This window comes from Orycteropus afer, unplaced genomic scaffold (assembly GCF_000298275.1).
Source record: "Orycteropus afer afer isolate SDZICR_OR568_19922 unplaced genomic scaffold, OryAfe1.0 scaffold00027, whole genome shotgun sequence".
Taxonomy (NCBI): domain Eukaryota; kingdom Metazoa; phylum Chordata; class Mammalia; order Tubulidentata; family Orycteropodidae; genus Orycteropus; species Orycteropus afer.
This window is the reverse complement of record NW_006921614.1, coordinates 3,450,351-3,466,058: the sequence shown is the minus strand read 5'-3', so window position 1 is coordinate 3,466,058 and position 15,708 is coordinate 3,450,351. Positions and strand designations below refer to the sequence as shown.

General features: G+C 37.0%; 1 protein-coding gene across 1 annotated transcript in view; it reads left to right on the top strand.

Annotated features, from left to right (window-relative positions):
• The window catches only part of SNRNP48 (small nuclear ribonucleoprotein U11/U12 subunit 48), a 29,813-nt gene extending 22,454 nt beyond the window's left edge, over positions 1-7,359 (top strand). The window contains exons 7-9 of the mRNA XM_007935336.1: positions 3,223-3,311; positions 3,528-3,692; positions 7,311-7,359. Of these exons, the coding sequence (XP_007933527.1) occupies positions 3,223-3,311; positions 3,528-3,692; positions 7,311-7,359 (303 nt within the window). The remainder of the gene's footprint in view (positions 1-3,222; positions 3,312-3,527; positions 3,693-7,310) is intronic.
• The last annotated feature ends 8,349 nt before the right edge of the window (positions 7,360-15,708 follow it).

The window sequence follows — 15,708 nt, the reverse complement described above, 5'->3', positions numbered from 1 at the left end:
CCTTCAAGGCTCAGGGGTCCAAGATTATCTTCTGTGTCTGTGTTAATTTGTTTCCCTTTTCTTTGTTGAAGAGGGTCTGTGCAGTCCTTCTGCCTAGTCCGCCATCTTGCCGGAACTCCAGTTTTTTATCATCTTGTTGAGCGTTGTTGAAAACAAAAAATTTCTTTTACATAGTTTTCTAAGTCTGTTCTATGGATTTCCACAATTCCTTGGAGGTTTTAAGTAAGACATTTGAGCCTTTAAGATTTAAGTTTTTTCATTTTATTGTAATAGTATAAATGTTGCAGGGTTGTTAGGAAAACAGGTTGAAAAATGAATGTGAACACAGAAATTTCTCAACAAATATTAGCTATTATCTTGTTTTTGAGAATTCTTATATAACTAAGAATTATGTGTATGTATATATATACACAGTCTATTAAATATTTGAGTTTAAGAAATATGTTGGCATAAATTATTTTTGCCTTAAGGTTTTAGTATATATCTAGACTTATTTTCAAATGTCATTTAATGGGTAATTAGAATTGACAAATTTTTTTGTACATGGGTCACCCTTCCAAAATTCTGCAAACAATTTTCTCATTGAATCTCTAATTGTACCCACATTATTTCTTCCTTCTATGCTTTCGGAAACCTTCCATAACCTAGCTCCATTTCACCAAGCTTGTTTTAGTCAGTCACATCTTTTAAATTATGCCATGATCACATATCTTTGTTCTTACCACCATGTCTCAATACATGTTGTTTTCGCAACTGAAATGTTTTTAGGTTTTGCCATCGTGAATCTTAATGAACTATAAGGTCCACTGTTTCACAGGGTGTTTGTTGACTCTGAATCATCACTGGTTTATTACACACATCTCAGTGCTACACAGCTTTGTGCTTCGTTTTATGCTGTTGTTTTTAAAATTAAAGTATGTGTTTCAGGCTTCTCTCTACCTGTAGAGCTCTGGGGTCATGTCCTACTACCCTTGTGATTGTTATAAATACTTGGTAGTTCATCAGTTGTTTTGTCCAGGATTCATAACTTTGTAATCAAGTTTAAATGTTGCTGATAGTGTTCTTTATAATTTTTTTGGTTAGCTTTTTATTATGGAAATATTTCAAAATAATCAAAAGTGGATGCAAAAGTATAGTGAACCCTTATGTATCCATTACCTGGCTTGAAAAGTTACCAACATACTGGCCAGTCTTGTTTTATATTCCTATTCACCACATACCCCACTTCCCATACTTGATTGTTTTGAAAGTAAAACCTAAATACCTTTTCATCCATAAATATTTCAGTATTTACAAATCATTTAGTGATTTACTATATCTCTGCTCATGGCTTTTTCAACATTTTATAGATTTCTTGCTTCACTCATGTCCTGCATATTTTTTGTTTGCTCTGAACTTTGACAAATTTTAGCAAATATTTAGTAAGTACCTAGTTACTATGCATAACACACTATTACGGGGTATGTAAAGGAGTCCCTGGGTGACACAACTGTTAAAGTGTGCAGCTACTGACCAAAAGCTTGGTGATTTGAACCCACCCAGAGGTGCCTCCAAAGAAATGCCTGACAACCTGCTTCTGAAAGGTCACAACTATGAAAACCCTGTGGGGTGCAGTTCTTCTCTGCAAAACATGGGGTATCCCATGTCAGAGCACATCACAGTCAGCTCAAGGCAACTTTTTTTTTTCAACGGGGTGTGCAAAGATAAATGACACACAGACCTCATCCTAAAGGAACTTCCAGTTTAATGAGCGAAACACATTTAAAATAGAGATTGTGTTAAGTGCTAAAATAGAGGTGAAATCTAACCGCTGTGAGAGGTGGGAGAGATTCTTTCTAAAGATGAGAATGACATAGGCTTCACAGAAAAGGTAGTATTTGAGAGACAGGAACAAGCAGGAAGGGGTCAAAGAATGTTTGTTCATTTACTGTTTCCTATATGACAGACCCTGGCTAGGTAGACTCTGTGGAAACAAAATCCAGTAACATGCAGTCTTCACAGAGTTCCCTCTCCAGAAGTGCTAGAGCTGGACTTTGCGTTCAGGTTTATGTACTTTATGCCACTCCCCTGGTGAGACCTTGCAGTGTGTATCAGTTGTCCAACAGGAGAATAATTTGGAGAAGAGGAATTAGTGCACAAGGGTTTTCCAGGCAAAAGGACTAGCGTTCATAAAAGTAAATAAAAGTATAGAAGTTTTTTCAGAGATATGTTAATAATTCAGGGTGACTAGAGCTTAGGGCTTCGGATGAACTATATAGTAGTTCAGATAAAGCTGGAATCTCCTACATGTTGTAGTAGAATCATGGAAGACTTTGAAAGTTACATTAAAGAGTTTGGATGTTATTTTACTTTGGGGGACAGTGAAAGCTTTTTTTTCTGGAGCAGAGAAAAAATGCAGTCAGTCCTAAACTATACTGTATGTCATTTTGAGATTATTTTTCCTTATCTTCAATACTTTTTTTTCTCCTTGAAAAGATTTACTAGTGAGGCATGAGGAAAGCATAAATTTGTGTATTAGTTCCATGTGTGTCTCCCTGTGCTTGGTGGCATAGGTAAATGGAAAAGAAAAACATTTCTAATGGTTCTTATAGGTAGAGGATTTATAGTTTAATAGGGGAAGTATCTGTAATGTGACGTGACTGTACTCTTTCAGGCTTTGTCATCCTTTTGGCTTAATTATTAATTTTGCTTAAAAAAAATCTATTTATCAATAATTTCAAACTTACAGATACTAATCAAAACTATAACTAATACAAGGAACATCTGGGTACCCTTTCCCTGGACCCCTCTTACTGACATTTTACCTCATTTGCTTATCATTTGTACTCTTTCACTCTTACTCTTTATCTGTATGTAATTTTTTTCCTCAATTATTTAAGGGTAGGTTACTCTTAAGTAGTACCTTTTGTTCCTAAATACTTGGTATATATTTCCTAAGAATTAGGGACATTTTCTTACATAATCACAGTACTATTATCAACTTTAGTAAATTTAATGTTGATAGGATACTTTCATCTACTATTCATATTCTAATTTGATCATTGTTCTCTTAACTATATACATTCCATAGTCTATTGTGTCAGTAATATTTACTAAGACACATAGTCTGTTGTGTCTTAGTAAATATTTGACTGGTTGTTAGCAATGTTTTTACTAGCTTTTTGCTCTTAAATTTTTAAAAATCTTTCTTAACTTGCAATTTTGTGTTTTAACTCTTGGAAGGTGATTCGGGATGTGATAAATGTACACATGGAAGAACTCAGTAATCAGTGGCAAGAAGAGCAGGAAAAAGCAGAGGATGGTACTATAAAGTATGTCTTTGCCTTTATTGATAGCCATATTCTTTTTTTAATCTCTTACCTGTAATTATTTGTTTTGGCATTTCTATGACCCTTAGTAGCATGCTGTAATTCATCCAAATGCTAACTGTGTGTTGTTGTAATTGCTCAAGAGTATTATACAAGAGTTTCATGATAGGGCCCTTTGATAGCTCGAAAAACTGACTAATGAGACTTTCTGTGGTTCAGAAAGGAAGAAAGGCGATCAGCTTCAGTGGATTCATGGCAGTCTGGTGGAAGTTATTTGGATGCTGAATGTTCACGACATAGAAGGGATCGAAGTAGGAGCCCACACAAACGAAAGAAAAGTAAAGATAGGGATAGAAACTTGGACTCAAGAAGAAGGAAAGAGAGGTAAGTCTAACATTCCATCATCCAGTGTTGAATTCTTATGAAAAATAGAACTGATCCTTTCGTTGTAGACCACTTTGAGAAAATAGATTGTAAGAGTAATTTGAGTAAATAATTGATAAAGATTCTTAACGTTCCCTTTATTTCAGTTGAAGTTACAGGAGTTCTAATGACATAGTTCTCTGTACACGTTTGATTTTAGTTTTATTTTTTTGATATCACTTGTATCCTAATCAGGACATAGGAAAGTCAGGTCTAGGTAGAGAGTTAATTATGCCAAAGATGTTTGCCTAGCTGCCTGTCTTGCATTCCTTCCTTCTTCCCTCTCTCTTTCTCATTCTCACTTGTTTATTTTCTTTCTCCTTCTTTCTTTCTTTTGTTGATTCCTCAGTTAAAAAGTTATACAGGGTCAGAGAGAAGATTCAAACTTCAATATCAAAGCTGATTGCAGCTTTGTCCTTGTTAATATCCCTGATAAAAAGTTTGGTGTCTGAGGAGATATGAACTAATACTAAAATTATACATTTTAGTCTGTTAAGGTCTGTTCTTACATTTCTGCCTGCTTCCAGGATGTATCTTCTTGCATCTCAAATTCATTAGGTCTATAACTGAACTTACTGTCATTTTCTCAATCTTTTCCTCTTTTCCCAGCATTCCTGTCCTGGTTAGTGGGTTGACTACCCATCTAGTTACCTAAGCCAGAAATCAAGGAGTCATTTTAGATACTCCTGTCTAAAGCTTAGAGTTTAGAGCTCCTTGGGAGCTCTGGTGGCGTAGTGCCTAAAGCATTTGACTGCTAACCAGGCTGGCGGTTTAAACCCACAAGCCATTCCTCGGAAGGAAGATTGGGCAATCTACTTCTGAAAACATACCGCCTTGGAAACCTGAGGAGGTGTCACTGTGAGTTGAATCGACTTGACAGCAGTGAGGCTTTTTTTTTTGATGTTGTCTTATCCTTAAGGAGCTCTGGTGGCGTCATGAGTAAGGCATTTGGCTGCTAATCAGAAGGTCAGCAGTTCAAACCCACTAGCTAGCTGTTCTATAGGAGAAGGATGAGGCATTCTACTTCTGTGAAGATTTACAGCCTTGATAACCCATTGGGGGTTGTTATGAGTCAGAAACAACTTGATGATAGGGAGTTTGAGTTGTCTTATCCCTTAACCATCCAGTCTGTTCTACTTGAAGATACCTCACATGTACCTGTTTTTCCCTGTCTCTGTTTTGCCTATCTGGAAAATGATCATAGCTTTCCCAGTTGTTCTTCCTGTCTCTATACTTGTCCCATATGAATCCATTCTAGTGCTAGAGAGAATTTCACCTTTTAAAACTCTTCAGTGGCAAAATATTAATGCTTTAGAATGGTTCTCAAGATGCTTCTGGGTCAGGAATCCTGCCCACCTTGCCAATTTTTTTTTTTTTTTTTAGGAACTCTGGTGGTGTAGTGGCTAAGGCACTTGACTGCTAACCAGAAGGCTGATGGTTCAAACCTAGCAGTCACTCATCGTGAGGAAGATTGGGCAATCTCTTTCTGTAGTAATAACTGCCTCGGAAACCCAAGGAAGGGATCGCTACGAGTCAGATCAGACTCGACAGCAGTGGGTTTTTGTTTTTTAGCCACCTTTTTTTTCCTTTTTGCTATTACCCTGTGAAATGCATAGCCTATATCCTACATCGCCTGAATTACTTACAGTTTCTTATCCACACTATGCCATATGTGAGCTTTTCCAAGTAATGCTGTCTTAATTTTTTTTTTTTTAAATATACCACTTGGTAAACTACTCATTCTTTTAAGAGCCAGCTGAGTCGTTTCTGTGAAGCCTTTTCTCATTATTCTGGGAGAGTTGATCATGTTTTCTATTTTATCACCATCTTACATGGCACGTATTTGTTCTTGTACTTAATTTATGTTTTCTCCCCACTAGACTGTGAACAGCATCCAAGTTTGATTTAGTTTTATGTACATAGTGCTTCTCAAATAATTGGCCCTCAAATGATGTTCTGTCTCTCCTAGGGCCACTGATGGTTAGACATTAAAGGCTTATTGGTTTTGGAATTTTGCTTATCTTTTTGTCATTTGGTTTATAAGTTTAAAGCTAGCTATGATTTAGTCCTTCTCTAAAAATGGAATATTTGCTTAGTATACCCTTTTGATTCATATAATGAGACTGTATAATGTTCATACCCAATTTAACTGTGTCTGTCAGGCTGTGCTCTTCCACTTCTTTCAGATTTGTTAGAGCTTTCTCCACTTAAGTAGTTTTTCCACATGTTTAATCAATCCCTGGGAGTCCTTGGATAGTGCAGGCGGTTAACAGACTCATTTTTTTGCTTAATGAAAGATTAGGGGTTTGTGTTCATTCAGAAGCATCTCAGAAGAAAGGCCTGGTTGTCTACTTCTGAAAAAATCAGCCATTGCAAACTTTATGGAGCACAGTTCTATTCTGATACATGTGAGCTTGCCATGAGTCAGAGTCCACTTGATAACAACTGGTGGTAATCAAACACTGTTGACTTGAATACATAGAAGTACTCAAAATTTAAACATGAAATAATATTACTTTAGTAGGCATAAACTAGATATTAGCAGGAAATGTATTTCTCAGTAGGGAAAGGCTAATCTTTGGTACCTATCCTGAGGTAGAATGAATTGTAGGGAGTTGAGAAGCCAGGATAAGGAAATCAATTTCTGAATTCCTTCTATGATTTTAATATTCTATTTGAAATGAGTTCCCTGGTTATCAGTCATAAAAAAACCCATTGCCATGGAGTTGATTCTGACTCATCAAAACCCAGTAGGACAGGGTAGAACTGCCCATAAGGTTTCTAAGGCTGTAAATCTTTACGGGAGCGGACTGCCTCAACGGTCTACTGTGAAGCAGCTGGTGGATTTGAACCATGTACCTTTTGGTTCACCAAATACTTTAAACACTGAACCACCAAGTCAGTTTCTAAGAAGAACTCCAAAACATACTTTTAAAAAAAAAATCTGTTTTGTTTATTCCTATTTCAGTTTTGTCCCATAGTGTTAAAAAGATTTACCTCCTTGGAAACCCACTGGGGGTAGCTATGAGTTGGAATCACCTCTATGGCAGTTGGTTTGGTTTTTTGGAGCTTAGGTTAAAGAACTTTGGTGGTTCAGTAGGTAAGGCATTTGGCTGCTAACCAGAAGGTCTGTGGTTCAAACCTACCAGTCAGTGGCTCTGTGGGAAGAAAATGAGGCAATTTCCATAAACATTTATAGCCTTGGAAATCCTATAAAGGTCACTGTGAGGGTCAGAATCAACTCAGTGGCAGTGGGTTTGGTTTTGCTTTGGAGCTTAGATTAATGGTAATGGGAAAATTTGGAAACATAATGGTAATGGTTAAACAACATGATAAACATAACTAATGTCACTCAGTTGTATGGGGGAAAGAATGCTGGAAACAAAAATTATGTTGTATATATATTAGCTGTAGTTTTTTAAAAAATCAGTGTTCAGTTCTAAATATATGTTTTAACTTATTCTAGTTTATATCTCATGAAACTACTGTTACTAATGTTACTGTTGAATTATTTTCTTAAAGCTCTGATGATTCATAATTACAATAAGGTCTTTTTTTTTTTAACCCCTTTCATTTCAGGGATGGAGAAAAACATCGTAGTCATAAAAGAAGAAAGCAAAAAATATAACAAATGAAGTCTTTGTGCATGCATTAATTATGCTTATGCCATGATAACCAACATGCTGAAATTTTAATTGTAATTACTATGAGTAGAAGGTCTGTTTAGTGCTCAGGTCATTATTTTTAATAAACACTTATGCCTCAACCCATGAGTATACTATGATACCCTAGAACTTTGTTTTCCTTATTTTAATAGATGATTTGCTTCCTGTTAGTGATTATTTCATTCTTTTCAATAATTTATGTAACAAAAAAGTCTTTAAAAATAGCACATAAACTCATGCTGTAAAATCTTACAGATAAAGCTATGGTACCCTTGAAATACCATCTGTAATCCACATGCCTGTCCCCATGGCTACTACCATTTACCACTCCATTAGTGAATTATATAGTAGGGAAAAGCAACCTGAATATCTACCAGAAGGGCGAATGGTCTGGTTGAATAAAATGTGGTGTAATCATAGGCTAGATTACTGTATTAGAATTAAATGAGTTCTGTATTAACACAAAGGATTCCTAGTGATGTCAGTGGTTAAGTGCTTGGCTGCCAGCTGAGAAGCTGGCAGTTTGAACCTGCCAGCTGCTCTGTGGGAGAAAGATGAAGCAGTCTGCTTCCATAAAGATTTACAGCCTTGGAAACCCTAAAGGGGCAGTTCTACTCTGTCCTATGGGGTTGCTATGAGTTGGAATTGACTTCATGGCAATAGATTTGGTTTCAGGTTTATATTAACAAGAATAATCTCAGAAACAAAGTGAAAATACCAAGTTGCAGAAAGATAATGTATAATGATATTGGTGTAAACAATATTACATGTTTTTTGTAATTATATATGTATATAAATATATTTTAAAGGTCTAGAAGAATCCACAGAAGTCTTAACAGTGGTTATTTGGGGGATGGAATTTAGATAGGAAGGATTAGGGGTGGAAATCAGGATTAGGATGGTGGTCAGAGAACTTTGGCTTTATCCATTAATTAATTTTTTAAAATAAGAATACTGTATTCACGTGTTAATTAAAAATTAATTCAATGTATTATCTTTTGTTTTTAAAAAATCAGGTTTGTTGGGTATTATTTATACGAAATAAAATGTACCCATTTTAAGGGTACTTTTTATTGACTTTTAAAAATTTACACCTTTGTGTAACCATCATCATCACAATCAAGATATAGAGCATTCTCATCATCCTCAAAAGTTCCTTTGTACCACCTTTTCAAGTCATTTCTCCTACCCACAACCCCAGGCAACCACAGATCTGCTAATTTTAAAATTTATTTTTGGTGGCAATATGTACAGCCAAACATACGTCCACAGGTCTGCTTTTTGTCACTGTTGATCAGATTTATCTTTTCTAGAATTCATATTAATGGAATAATACAATATGTGCTTTGCCATACGTTTGGGACTTACCCATGTTGTTATATGTGTCAGTAGCTTATTCTTTTGTGTTACAAGTTGTATATTCTGTTGTATAATAGATTGTTCGAATGTCAAAATATGGTCTTGGATCTTGGAAACCCAGGCTAAAGATTCCATTGTGGGTTCCAAATAGAAATGGAACTTGAGTTATTTGTGGCAGAAAAGTTTATTGGATTTGTATCCCATTGAATTTTAGGGTTCAGATATGCGAAGCAGCTCTCAGATTTAAATTTGAGAATATGTCACTTGCTTAGATGTAATCCTACTATTGCCATAAAACATAATTTCTTAATCATAAAAAGCAAGGACTTTGGAATTGCTATAATGTTGAACTATATGAAATTGCTGGTTTTATAGGTCAAAACTACTGGACTTACTGGCAATTTTATAACTTAATTTATAATTTTGTTTCTAATTATGATTTCAGTGATTTTACTACTGGAAGAAAAACTAAAGACCAGTATTAAATGGTATAGTAAGGTTTTTAGTAGAAGAGAAAATTAAGTTGAAAGAAAGTTATGTAAAATGTAACCAGAATTCTTTAAAGTCCAAATTTTAAGTATGGCATCAACTACTGTAAACTAAAAAGTGAGAAATTAGATGTGAAGAATCATAGAATCATTTGTCTGATCCTTTGACATGTTAATCTTCTATACTCATCTGTGTTTCAAACTCTTTCACTGGATTATAAGCTACTAGAGAACAGTGTTTATATCTTTTTCAGTGTAACATAGTAGTTATTTGTCATTTTAAATTTTGACAAAAGAATTTGCAAACTTCCGCCACCTAATATCTAATTTTGATTTATTAAGTGCTGCCGTTGTTTTTTGCCGTCGAGTCGGACCTGACTTGTAGTGACCCCTCCTTGGGTTTCCACGACAGTATCACTATGGAAGTAGATTGCCCAGCCTTTCTTCCGAGGAATGGCTGGTGGGTTTGAACTGCCAGCCTTCTGGTTAGCAGTCAAGAGCCTTAGGCACTATGCTACCAAAGCTCCTTAAAGTGCTACTGGTAATTATTATTACTATTACTGTCCTACCCATCCATTTAGCCCTAGTGTGGATGATGACTCCTCACCAACATTTCTGATCTGTTGTTAGTTCCTGTTTAATGGATTCTGATTCATGGTGGCTCATGTGTTACAAGTAGAACTGCTCCATAGGGTTATCTTGGCTGTAGTCTATAGGCGGTAAATAATTGTCTCTCCTGAATTAACAGTACTAATAATAGTTAACATTTATTGAGAATTTACTTTATATCAAACTCTGTTTGAAGCTCTTCATATTGGACTTACTTCTCTCATGACTCTAAGAGGTATAAACATTGCTGTTCCTATTTTAGAGATGAAGAAAGTAAGGCTCAAAGAGTTAAATAACTTGCGCCAATTCTTAAAGTGGTGGTGCTAGACTTCAAACCCAGGAAGCCTTCCACCAGAGTCTGTACTCTCACTTTCTTAACCTTGTATTTTAGTTCCTTATGTACGTCTATCCCCACCTAGGTTTGAAAATTGCTTTAAAGTAAGATACATGATGACTATCTTTTGAATCCCCAGAGTGGATATAATCTCAAACCTTTTGGTGAAAATTGGTTTATCAAATGGTAAATTTGAGGTGAAATATTTAAATTAGCATGAATATTTTTCTGATATTTTCTAATCACCTACATATTCTATTGTACAGAAATATTATTCAATGTGGTCAAGTTGGCTCTAACTCATAGTGACCCTATATACAACAGTAAAACACTGCCCCATCCTGTGCAATCCTCACAAACTTTGTTGTGCTTGAGCCCATTGTCTCAGCCACTGTGTCAGTCCATCTCGTTGAGAGTTTTTCTCTTTTTCACTGACCCTCTCTCTACTTTACCAAGCATGATAACCTTCTCCAGAGACTGGTCCCTCTGACAGCATGACCAAAGAATGAGACAAAGGCTAGCCAGTCTCACTTCTAAGGAGTGTTCTGGCTGTACTTCTTTCAAGACAAATTTGTTCATCGTTCTGGCAGTCCATGGTATTTTCAGAGTTCTTCACTAACACTGCAGTTCATATGCATCAGTACTTCTGTGGTCTTCCTTATTCATCGTCCAGCTTTCACATGCATATGAGGCGATTGAAAATACCATAGCTTAGGTCAGGCGCACTGTAGTCTTCAAAGTGACATCTTTTGCTCTTTAACACTTTAAAGAGGTCTCTTGCAGCACATTTGCCTGGTGAAATACGTCATCTGATTTCTTGACAGCTGCTTCCATGGAAAGGAATACTGATAGTGTAGTGTGTTAAGGCATTGGGCTGCTAACCAGAAGGTTGGCAGTTCAAACCTACCAGCTGCTCTGTGGGAGGAAGATGAGGCAATCTACTTCTATAAAGATTTACAGCCTTGGAAACCCAGTTGGGGTCACTATGAGTCAGAATTGACTTGGTGGTGGGTTTGGTTTTAGTGGCTACCATGGAAGTATTAATGGTATTAATGCAGTATTAAAAGAAATATTAATACTATAAAAAATACATGTAGAGTATTTCCACCTGTCTTCTGAAGACATCTTTTTAAAAAAAGTTTAGTGAATTCATGAAGGTCCAAGGATTCTTGTATAAAGCTTTGTTGCTTTCTGAGTATATAAAATTAAAATCTATTTTGTATTTGCTTGAGTATGTTTACAGGGTCAGTTTTGTAAAGTAACTTGCTTATTCAATAGCTGTAAACCAGCAGGCGTGTTAATTATTAAACTAAAACTCTTCTGAACCACACTTGTTTTATCACATTAGTGATTGTACTTCCTGCTCTGGACTTGAGTTTCCAAGTTTTGAGGACAATAAAAAGTCCTCATGGCTTTTGGCTATCTGAATTGGAAACAGTAAATTCTAATACTCTCTTTCATGAAAGAAAGTTAGAATAGGATCTTTTAGCCTTTAGGAGCTGTTACCCAGATTCATCTTTATTTAAACAGTCAAGTCACTCCCAACAAGTAAGGCCACCAAAGAGAAAGGTTGTTGCGTTATTATAGAATGAAAATTCCTAAGCTTATTTTAATTTAAGTAATATAGGGCAGAAGATGTTTCCAGTTACTGCACACACCATCTGGACAATGTTAAATTAAGAAAGGCTGGTAGCTCCAGGGAATGTGGGCCTTGGAAGGATTACATTGTGACACCAATTAAAAGGGATCTGGGGTTGGGTTGCTTGAGTGCTGTGTTTATGAGGCTAATTTCCCTTAATCTTGGAACTTTGGTAGCCCATGTTGTACCTCTGGCTCCAAGCCATGACTCCTATTCTAGAATGAGAAGGTAATTAAAGGAGCTTTCAGAAATATAGACGGAAGTTTGAACCTGGGCTTTATTGGGTATTGCTGACACTTTAATACAAATAATACACTTTAATAAATTCTTCACATACTAGAAGGAATTGTTATGTGCTGTCAAGTCGGACCCAACTCATAGCGACCCCTCCTTGAGTATCCGAGGCAGTATCACTATGCAAGTAGATTGCCCCATCTTCCTTCTGAGGAGTGGCTGGTGGGTTTGAACCGCCAGCCTTCGTTTAGCAGTCAAGTGCCTTAGGCACTATGCTACCAGAGCTCGTACTAGAAGGAATAGTCTTGGTCAAAAGGGACAGCAGGATAAGTTGAGTACAGGTTCTGCCGCCTACCTGTATAGCCTGTGAAAATTCTTTTTTTAAACCTTTCCCTTCACACAAGTTAATATGTGTTTACCCTCTAGTTAGTGGTCTACCCTCCCTTCCCCACCCAACCCTGGTAAACATCAAAGAATATTTCTTTTTTTTTTGTGAAACCCTTTTCTTTTTACAATCGTGGTTTCATGCAGTGTTTGTCCTTTTGTGATTAATTTCATGCAGTATAATGGACTCTTAAGTTCATCCATGTTATGAGATGTTTCACACATTCATCATTGTTCTTTAGCATTGTGTAGTATTCCATTGTGTGTATGTACCATAGTTTGTGGATCTGTTCCTCCATTGGTGGGCATTTAGTTGTTTCCATCCTTTTGCTATAGTGAATAGTGCTGCAGTGAGCAGGTGGTGGTTGTCAGCTACCACTGAATTGGTTTTGACTCATAGCAACCCTTTGTATGACAGAACAAAACACTGCCCAATCTGGCACCCTCTTCATAATCGTTGCCACACTTGAGCCCATCGTTGCAGCCAGCGCATAGTCCATCTCATCGAGGGCCTTCCCCTTTTTTGGTCACCCTTTACCTTACCTAGCATGATACCCTTTTCTTGGGATTGGTCCCTTCTGACAACATGACCAAAATATGAGAGAGAAAGTCTGGCAGTTCTCCCTTAGAAGAAGCATTCCAGCTGTACTTCCTCTAAGACAGAATTGTTAGTTCTTCTAGCAGTCTATGGTACATTCAGTGTTCTTTGCCAGCACCACAATTTAAATGCATCAGTTCTTCTTAAGTCTTCTTTTTTCATTGTCCAACTCTCACATGCATATGAGGCTATTAAAAATACCATGGCTTGGGTCAGGCGTACCTTAGTCGTCAAAGTGATGTCTTTACTTTTAAACACTTTAAAGAGGTGTTTTGCAGCAGATTTGCCCAATGCAATCAATATATTGTTTGATTTCTTGATGACTGCTTTTGTGGGCATTATTGTGGATCCAAATAAAATGAAATCCTTGGCAACTTCAATCTTTTACCTGTTTATCATGATGTTGCTTCTTGGTCCAGTTGTGAGGATTTTGTGTTTTCTTTATGTTGAGGTGTAATCTGTAATGAAGACTGTAGTCATTGATCTTCATCAGTAAGTGTTTCAGTCTTCTTCATTTTCAGCAAGCAAGGTTGTTTCATCTGCATATTGCAGGTTGTTAATGAGTCTTCCTCTAATCCTGACATTATTCTTCATACAGACCAGCTTCTCAGATTATTTACTTGGCATACAGATTGAGTAAGTATGGTGAAACGATAAAACCCTGACACTTTTCCTGATTTTAAACCATGCAATATCTCCTTGTTCCATTCAAAGACTGCCTCTTGGTCTATGTACAGGTTCCTCATGTATAATTAATTGTTCTGAAATTTCCATTCTTTGCCATGTTATCCATAATGTGTTATGATTCACACAGTTGAATGTCTTTGCATAGTCAATAAAACACAGGTAAACATATTTCTGATACTCTCTGCTTTCAGCCAAGATCCATCTGACTTCAGCAATGATATCCCTCATTTCTCCCCCTCTTCTGAATTGGGCTTGAATTTCTGGCAGTTCCCTGTCGATGTACTGCTGCAACCATTTTTAAATTATCTTCCGCAAAATTTTACTTGCATGTGATAGTAATGATATTGTTCAATAATTTCCCTATTCTGTTGGTTCACTTTTTTGGAATGGGCACAAATATGGATCTTTTCCCAGTCCATTGCCCAGGTAGCTGTTGTTCAGATTTCTTGGTATAAATGAGTAAGAGCTTCCAGTGCTTTGTCCAGGATGGAATTCCTGCCAGTCCAAAAGGTGGTTGGGGATGGAGGATTGCCACACCTCTGTTGAACCAGGAAGGTATGGAGCACAAGGGGAACAAGGAGAGTATCACCTACTTCTGGTCACCAACTACCAGTGGGTGCCTGTGCATGTCTTTGCTAAACAAAATAATACCATACTTCATCAATTCTAATATCTTTCTCATTTTGGCATGTCTAAAATCTGGTTGAGTTTTACAATCACTGTTGCCAAGAATTCAAGTTGAGTTTTTCCAGAGAGGATTTGTACTTGCTTTTGCTAGTAGCCTAGGGATGGTACCAGCCTGACATCTATTTGAATTAAACTCTTTGAAGAGAGCTCAATTGAGATGAAAAGAGCAGTTTTCCCCTTTATTCACCAAGTGCCAAAGTTGAGCCCTGCAGAGTTTTTGCTGTTCTGTTCTGCAGGGAGGACACCCTTTGGTTGGTGTCCCAACTCTATTTGGAGGGGATTTTTTCTTTCTTAGTGGTACATAATATAATGTGCATCTTAGGATTGTTGCCCCTTACGTTTGGTAGAACTGTGGTAACTTCTGTTTATTGAATATATTCTATGAATGAGTTACTTTGCAGGTCAGGTTCCCTGGGAACAGTCTATGAGACCCAGATTTGATGCAGGATATTTTTTGGGGGAGTACTTTCAGAATTGCCCTTGTTGGAGAATAAAGGCAGCAGGATTGGCAGAGGGAAAAAATCAGCTGCAGTGCAGTCATAACAAAGGCATTAGCCAATCCTGTGTTGTTCTTGGGAGCTCTGGTGGTGTAGTGCTTAAGGCATTTGACTGCTAACCAGAAGGCTGGTGGTTCAAACCCACCAGCCAGCCATTCCTCGGAAGGAAGGTTGGACAATATGCTTGCATAGTGATACCATCTCAGAAACCCAAGGAGGGGTCACTGTGAGTGCCATTGAGTAGTTTCCAACTCACAGCGACCCTGGGTACAGCAGAATGAAACACTACTTGGTTCTGTGCCATGTTCGTAGTTGTATCTATATTTGAGCCCATTGTTGCAGCCACTGTGTTAATCCATCTTGTTGAAGGTCTTCCTCTTTTTCTGTGACCCTCTCTTTTACTAAGCATAATATCCTTCTCCAGGGATTGTTCCCTCCTGGTAACATGACCAAAGTATGAGAGATTAAGTCTCACCATCCTTGCTTCTGAGGAATATTCTGGCTGTACTTTTTCCCAGATAGATTTGTTCATTCTTTTGGCAGTCCTTGATACATTCGATATTCTTCACTTGCACCACATTTCAAATGCATCAGTTCTTCTGTTGTCTTCATTTTAAAGACATCTTTTTAGCAGATTAGCCCAATGCAATATATCGTTTAACTTCTTTGTTATTGCCATGGGTGTTGATTGTAGAGTCAAAGTAAATTGACATTCTTGATGATTTCAATCTTATCTTCGTTTATCATGATTTTGGTTACTATTCCAGTTGTGAGGATTTTTGTTTTCTTTATGTTG